The 8,200-nt window shown below is 45.7% G+C and overlaps 1 protein-coding gene across 2 annotated transcripts; it reads left to right on the forward strand.

Moving 5' to 3' along the window:
- The first annotated feature begins 331 nt into the window (after positions 1-331).
- Positions 332-7,986, forward strand: lrrc4bb (leucine rich repeat containing 4Bb). 2 transcript variants are annotated; one of them, XM_061967690.1, is made up of 3 exons: positions 332-719; positions 3,444-4,055; positions 4,141-7,986. In XM_061967690.1, exons 2-3 carry the CDS (start codon positions 3,813-3,815, stop codon positions 6,127-6,129), a joined length of 2,232 nt encoding a protein of 743 aa, XP_061823674.1. In that variant the 5' UTR covers positions 332-719; positions 3,444-3,812; the 3' UTR covers positions 6,130-7,986. The 2 variants fall into 2 exon arrangements, with proteins under 2 accessions (XP_061823674.1, XP_061823675.1); XM_061967691.1 differs by lacking the exon at positions 332-719 and having other exon boundaries at positions 1,244-4,055.
- The last annotated feature ends 214 nt before the right edge of the window (positions 7,987-8,200 follow it).

Below are 8,200 nucleotides of genomic sequence, written 5' to 3' on the forward strand. Positions count from 1 at the left end.
GTGTAATTGTTTGGTGAATGCGCATATGAAACTGGTGGTGTTCGGTACCTCCAACAAGGTTAAGAACCACTTGTTTCTAATTAAAACACACTAATTGAAGCAGTACAGCATCCCTTGTGTTGATGCTTCTGAGTCACGTGACTGGACTATGTGACAACCATGCTCTTTTTTTTTTTTCTTTTTTTTTTTTTTCAACAGGATAAACCATCCGGATGAAGGGCTCCGATGGCCCCCCCATGACTGCAGGTGTAGCCGCGAGAGCTCCATCTTAGCGGCTCCTAGTGGGATTCAGAGAGGCGCGACATGCGGAATGTGCGTAAAGACGGGCAAAAAAGACGCTCTTGTGCGCAGCCTGCATGCGCGCCTCCTCCAAGGATGACCAGACGCGCGCATGCAGCCTCGTCCGCTTCAATCCAATGTGATCATACTAACATCTTTGTCTCCTTGTGGCCTTTAAACTGATTCCCGACCCTCTTTTTCTCCTTTTATTCCTTGACGGAGAGTGTGGATTGTGTTCGTCTGTAAGCTGCCACCATCCTTTTAGACCCCCGCGTTGCGTTGGCGCTGCGGAATAACCGACAAGAAGAAGAAGAAGAAGAAGAGGGCAGGATTTTTTTTTTTTTTTTTTTTATTGGTTTGTGCGTGTGAAAAAAAGAAGAAGAGACGAGCCGATGGGGACGTTGAGGGAAATCATCGACCGTATACGCCGCAACATCGAGGTAAGTGCATGTTATTTGTGCAGGTGTGCGAGGATGAAATGGCCGGCGCAGTGATTGCATTTGATTTGATTAAAAAAAAAAAAAAAAAAAAAAAGTGCACCTAATGACGACTTTTGTGCACAGGCTGCAAAGATGCATGCCAGTTTAGGCAGGGTGATTAATTAATAGGCGCAAAAGAACACCTTGAATAATAAGCAGATGCATTATGTAAGCATAGTGCCTTAAAAATAAAAGGGGATTTTTTTTTTCCTTCTTCCCCCCCTCTTTGGGTGCAGTTGTCATTAAACAGGACTGGGTGCAAGCCATTTTGTAATGCAGCATGTGCAGAATTAGGCCTATTCAGAATTTCAATTGCGTTCCAGGGAAGGTGCGCCGTATAGTGAGCGCAGCTGCATTGATGAATAAGGCCATTCTGTTCAATTGTGGCACATAGGGAGAGAGAGCATAGGTCGGTCAGCTCGATTGATACCACGTCTACGATGAGGATATTTTGGCGTGAAGCAGCATATCCCCCCCCCCCCCCCCCCCCCCCGCCGCCATCCCTGAAATGCCTACCCCGATTCCCACGTCCTGAATCAATCTAGTGTTGTCATAGTTACAGCAGATGATGTTGGCCCCTGCTACACCTGTGTCGCTTTGTTTTCATGCACCCCATCGTCTCATCGGGGCCTTGGACTTTACACCCCAACACTTATTTTCTTCTTAGGAGGTGAGGGGGGTTCTAACCCCCCACCCCTGCAAAGGAGTCCACCATTTTTGCCTCTTCATAAACCTTAACGACTGTGTTGTGGGAAGGCTTGACACAATCACGGCGTGATTGGTTCGTAGCAATTGGTCAGCAGCTTGCAGCTAATTTGTCTTTTCACGACTGAGCGCTCTCTCAGGCCTGATCGAATAATCAATACCGACATTGTTGCAATCTGCTCTCGACACCAAAGAGCAACAAAGATAAAAAAAAATAAAAAAAAAGCACTACTTTGAGAATTTGAGCTTCGGGGGTGGAAATGGAATAAATAAAAACAAAAGGACAATCGTCATGATTTGCCATCTTCACTCTTACCTGGAGAGCCTCTCATGAGATTGAACTGATTTAACTCAATATGCTGGAGAGATTGAAGATGAACAATCAAGGCTTTCAGAGTCTGTAGTGTTTATTACCTTGTATAAGGGCTTTAACATGTGCATATTTGTCTTTTTGCTCAATTGAGGCTGCCGTACATACAGTAAGTATAGTTGCCTAAGTAACATCTCATGCAATACGTGTTTCAAAGCTACATTTCGACCATTAGCGCATTAAGATGTTTAATTGCGTAGCTTTAATCAGCAGGGAATGTGAACAAAAGCCGTGGTCTTTCTTTTTCCTTAAGCCTCCATTTTCAGATCATATCGCTGTGAAGTGGAGTGAAAGAAACACACAAAAAAAGCTCTACATGTTGTTGACTTTGGGGACGGCTATGGATGACATGTGTGCCCGTATAAGGGTGTGAGAAATTATGTGGGATGTGCCGAGCATCTGAAAAAAAAAAGAAAAAAAAAAGACTATTTTTAGCATGCACACTCCCTCATGAGTTTCCTTAATAGCTTCTTTAAGAGTTCTCAGAGCTATGGTTTTTCATAAAGACCGATGCTGACCTTGTAGACATTATGATTCATCCCTCCTACCCTCCTCCAGTCCTTCGCCCTCTATCTTTTATCCCTGAGGTTCTTCTTCCGGTTTCTCTGCAATTTTCCCCAATATTGAAGATATATATTGATATTTCACATCGGGTGCTTGAGAGCAACAAACCCCCATGAAGGCGCAATTAAACACAATAATGTGGAATGGGGCACTGGACGGTAAAAAAAACAAAAAACAACAACAACAAAAAAAAACACAAGATGGTGAGTGAGCAGGTTGCCACGGCAACCGTGTTTCTAGGAGCCCGCATGTATTGTGGCTGCATAGGAGAGGAGATGCTAAACACCGCCATTGGAGCACCATTGTTAACGACAATCTATCTCTATTATGTATTCACCGTAAGAAGTTGGCAAGCTTTGTGTCATACGAACACGTCTCGTCCTAGCCTTTTCTAAATTTAGTGAGTCTGCTGATGCTCGCAGGCAAAAGTGTGCGACACCCTCTCAACCAAGGACGGATTTGGCTCCCAATGCATATCACTGTGCTTTTTCTTCACAACGCCTGGTTTCATGTTTGCTTAATTGCGTGTTGCTTATTGCACACGGCTCATGTGGCCAATAATAATCCCTGGATAGCTTAATTGCCGAAGTACCGCATAAGGGTGTCATTTGTCAACTCGTGTTGTTGCTTCTTAATGGGTTGCGTAAATCTCTGCATTAACCTTATGGTTGCTTTCTCGTTAAAACCGGATTAATTCTTGTCTATGAACCGGTTTCCTAGCCAGCTATTTTTTCCCCCCAAAAAATAGAACGTTGTGGCCATTTTCAGACGATGACCTCGGCGTTAAGTTCAACGTCAAGAAAATGGCAGCTGACTCACCCAGTTCTACTACAGGCCACAATTTGAGAGCCACTTCTTTACAACCCGAAGCCTGACCTTGCTCGTCTCCCGCAACAGGACATTGTCATATTTTCATAATTAAATTCCGTCCTGGGCATCCTTGCATGAATGTGTTAGGCTAATATCTCAAAGCTACTGCACTGTGCATTACTTGACCTCCTTTCTTTTCTCCTTTTCTCTCTTCTTCCCCTCCCCTCCCGCCACAGTGAGAAGAAACAAACAGCCTCTGCAGAGAAGAGGAGGCTTCCAGGGGCGACAATCCCCCTCCCAAACATCATTTTTTTTACACTAATAACTGTCATGGGAGCAAAAAAAAAAAGACATGCTTTCTGAAAATGACATGTAAGAAAGAACAAGGCGCTTGGTAGTCAAAGAAGCATACAAAGAAGTATTCATGATAGTCTTTTAATATAACATTACACCCTTCTTTCTAAATTATTAAGCAGTCTACTTGAAGGAGAAACACAGCAAAAGAGCATTAAATATGAACATGAACGCAAGCATTTAAATTCTCCGATTTGGAGGTGATTTGTCAGCATCATACAGCAGTCGGGGTGGGTCATGACTCAGTTGCCATGCGTGTTGTCATGGTGACCAGCCCCTGTACCCCTTCCCCCCTCCTCTGGTTGGTCCACCTTTTGTTGTGGTTCCACAACCATGGACCTGAGCTGACAGAGGCAGCACCCCCATGTCCCACCCCGTGTAGTTGCTCCAATCAGGCGAGCCGTGTCATCTGCACAAGGAAGAGTCTAGATCAAGTCCCGGACAGTATTTCGGAGAACACAAGATACCTCAATCTACAAGAGAACACAATTCAGGTGAGCGCAGCATCACATTTCAGCCCATCTACTGTATGTTTTGACAGCAGGTGCTACAAACATGCCACTGTGTTTCTGTTTGCAGGTGATAAAGTCTGACACCTTTAAGCACCTGCGGCATTTGGAAATCCTCCAGCTCTCCAAGAACCACATCCGACAGATCGAGGTGGGGGCGTTCAATGGGCTGCCAAACCTCAACACGCTGGAGCTTTTCGACAACCGTCTCACCGTGGTACCGTCACAGGCCTTTGAGTACCTCAGCAAGCTAAGGGAACTATGGCTACGGAACAACCCCATCGAGACACTGCCGGCGTTTGCATTTCACCGCGTTCCCTCTTTACGCCGTCTCGATCTCGGGGAGCTCAGGAAACTGGATTTCATCTCAGAGGCGGCCTTCGAAGGTCTGGTGAATTTGCGCTTCTTGAATCTGGGCATGTGCGGCTTAAAGGACATCCCTAACCTCACCCCGCTCGTACGACTAGAGGAGTTGGAGTTGTCCGGCAACCAGTTGGGGATTGTCCGGCCCGGATCCTTCCAGGGCCTGGTGTCACTTCGCAAGCTGTGGCTCATGCACTCCAGAGTGTCTGTTATTGAACGCAACGCCTTTGATGACCTAAAGAGCTTGGAGGAGCTCAACCTTTCCCACAATTCCCTTCATTCGCTGCCTCATGACCTCTTCACGCCTTTGCACCAGTTGGAGAGGGTGCATCTCAATCACAACCCATGGGTGTGCAACTGTGACGTTCTGTGGCTCAGCTGGTGGCTTAAAGAAACGGTTCCTAGCAACACAACATGTTGTGCCCGGTGTCACGCACCCCCAGGTCTGAAGGGCAAGTACATCGGTGAACTGGACCAGAGCCATTTCACATGCTACGCACCGGTCATTGTGGAGCCGCCCACTGACCTCAACGTCACCGAGGGCATGGCGGCAGAGCTGAAATGCCGCACGGGGACCTCCATGACCTCCGTGAACTGGTTCACTCCGAACGGCACTTTGATGACCCACGGATCGTACCGCGTGAGGATCTCCGTGCTCCACGACGGAACGCTCAACTTCACCAACGTGACTGTGCAGGACACGGGCCAGTACACATGCATGGTGACCAACTCCGCTGGCAACACCACCGCCACCGCCGTGCTCAACGTATCCGCTTCAGACCCCAGCAACAGCTACAGCTATTTTACCACCGTCACAGTGGAGACAGTCGAGACAGTGGGAGGAGGGGACGATAAGAACTCAGCAATGCAGTACATTAACGAGACCTTCATAGATTTCCCTAATCCTACTGTTGAAAGAGGTTCAGATGGCATCACTATATCCCCTTCTCTCTCTTCCCTGTCCTCACTGTCCCCACGAGCGAACAGAGCCACTGAAAATGCAGTGACTGTATCCATCATCGATGTAACTAACATTCCGGGCCTGGATGATGTAATGAAAACCACCAAGATCATCATTGGCTGCTTTGTGGCAATTACTTTTATGGCAGCTGTAATGTTGGTGGTCTTCTATAAGCTCCGCAAGCAACACCAGCTGCACAAGCACCATGGCCCAGCCAGAGCCATCGAGATCGTCAATGTGGAGGATGAGATTGGAGCCGGAGCCGGAAGCGGCATTTCAGGCGGGTCTACGATGAATACAGGCAGTGGCGGAGAAGGAACCCTAAGGATACATCATCCTGAAATAGTTAACCTTCCCAACATTGGACGTTCAGACACCCTGAACCATTACTATAAGACCCATCATTACAACAACAATGTGATGGGGCTTAGTATTGGTAGCGAAGGAATGGGACCCGGAGGGATGCTTGGCAACAAAAACCACCAAGGCCAGGAAATCCCCATCTCCTGCACCCCTGTCCCCATCTCCACGTCCAACCTCCTCACATCTTCAGGAAATGGCACCAACATCAACCCAAGCTCTATGTCCCCGCCTCTGCCCATGTCTCTCCCAATGCCTACCATGGGCCTACACGGATCAATTAAAGGTTTCATGGGCCAGAATCAGAACCCCCAAATGGAGCCTCTTCTCTTTAAGGGGAACTCAAAGGAAAATGTCCAGGAGACTCAGATCTAAAAGCGCGAGAATGACGCTCGAGGGACAGAGAGAGAATTCATGTTGGGTTTATGCTGGGAATGATTAGACACTAGAGTGCATTGACTTTGACACCAGGAGACAGGATAGACGTGACCCGGCAACACACAAACACAGAGACTCGTCCGTGGTGGCGTACTGAGCCAAGGATTACCACAGTGGTTCACTTGTGTTTGTAGTAACGCTCATGGCCAAGGAGATCAAGGAATGGACATTGCTACAATGTAAATCTGTGCCAAAGCAAATGTTTTTTTGCATTCTCTCCAAACCGTGTTGTCATTGGGGGAAAAACAACAAGTCTTTGAGAGTAATCGGTCCTCAAATCACTGTTGGCCGGCAGAGATGGAAGACGCGCACACTAGTACTTAACATGCAGAAGATGGCTGAGATTATGGAACCAAATCCCAGAGACATTTTTCTTGACGAAAAGAAGGCGCGCTAAAGTGACTCAATAGACTCCCTCAAGGTGACAATAATCTAGGCATAAATAGATGGACAAAAAGGTACAGTGCAGTACAAACTACTGTGAAAAATCCACAAATTATATAAATATATTTTCATTTAAATATGTATCATTGCAGACTCCGACGCAGAGATATTTTGGGGTGGATGTACATGCCGGTAGAGTTTGTTTCTATGTGACCTAAGACGGGCGGCGACTGGGGGAGGTTGGTTATGGTACATGTTTTCAGTTTGGCTACTTCTCAGAGAACATAAGGGCTCAATTGCAACACTCATTGTGGATCTTTGAATTGGCTTTGTGACATAAAGTCTATTTAGGTTGTAGTACAGTAAATGCAGATATCTGTTTGACAAACTTCTGTCTGTTGCTTCAGTAGTAATCATTACACATTTTTTGTGTTTCCGAGGGTGTATTATGTATTTTGTAACAACCAGCTTCTTGGTATTTGAATCGTATCAATTCTGACAATGCCATAACTAATGTTTCACGGACAGGGAGAGGTTAATCCAATGCAAAGACCTGTATGGCGAAAAATAAAGTGTTGACTTATTTGTGTTATTTGGAGCAGATCCGTAGCCAGGAATTTGATATGACCTCCTCGCTCATGGTGACTGTAATCATGCCATAAACGCCCTCATTATGACGATTCGACATCTCTCTTCAGTCGCATTCGAGAAAGGATCGAACATCCTCCCTAGGACGATTTAGAATGAATGGAAATGTACAGTATATCAATAATAACAATGTCTGGTTGTATGACAATTGTAAGAACTGCATTTTTACAGTGTAACTTTCATATGTTCGATTGCCATTTGCGCTTCTCGCGTTTCAACTATGTATTTCTTTATTTTTGTTAGTTTGATATAATGTGTACAGTTGTCTAGCCATGTATCATTAAGTGTGAAATAAATGAATCATATATTGGATTGTGGCGGCTCAATACGGCAAGACGCGGTGGGAAAACTGTGGAGGAAACCTGTGCTAAACCTGGACTGAAGCGTAGGGCTTGTGGTTCCGCCATTAGTCATAGCGCTAATGAAAAGTGTCACCTGCCCTATTAACATCACGACAGCCTATTCGTCACTCTCCTATACACAGTATTTATATGTTTTCAACACAAGGTGCATCTTTTTAAGAGCAGGGGCCGCCATTTCATTCACGTACAATTTTTCAACACTACAGTAGTTTGGTTGGACAGAGCGGGAAGGTAAAATGTTTGTTGCAATTGAGCACAGGCTGGATGTGTGTGGATGCTGAGAGACGAAGCGTTGGCACTAATGCTATTTTGCGTAATCCCCCCGCCCCCTGCCCCCTCCTCATTAACCAATGTTTATTTATTTATTCCAACTTGTTCAAAGAATAAACAGTTGACTTTATTTACACTGCAGGTCAAAGTGGCCCATTCATTTGATTATTTTTTAAAAGGGACCCGTATCGGATATATCGCGATGGTGTTTTGTATTGACTGCACATGCCGAAACGTGGGTCAACAACAAAACACGGAAGGAAATATTAATGAATACAAATATTAACCATTGCATACCTCCCATTGATTTAAATGTACAGTAGGTACAGTAGGAAGGTGGTTAA

Source organism: Nerophis lumbriciformis, linkage group LG11 (genome assembly GCF_033978685.3).
Source record: "Nerophis lumbriciformis linkage group LG11, RoL_Nlum_v2.1, whole genome shotgun sequence".
Taxonomy (NCBI): domain Eukaryota; kingdom Metazoa; phylum Chordata; class Actinopteri; order Syngnathiformes; family Syngnathidae; genus Nerophis; species Nerophis lumbriciformis.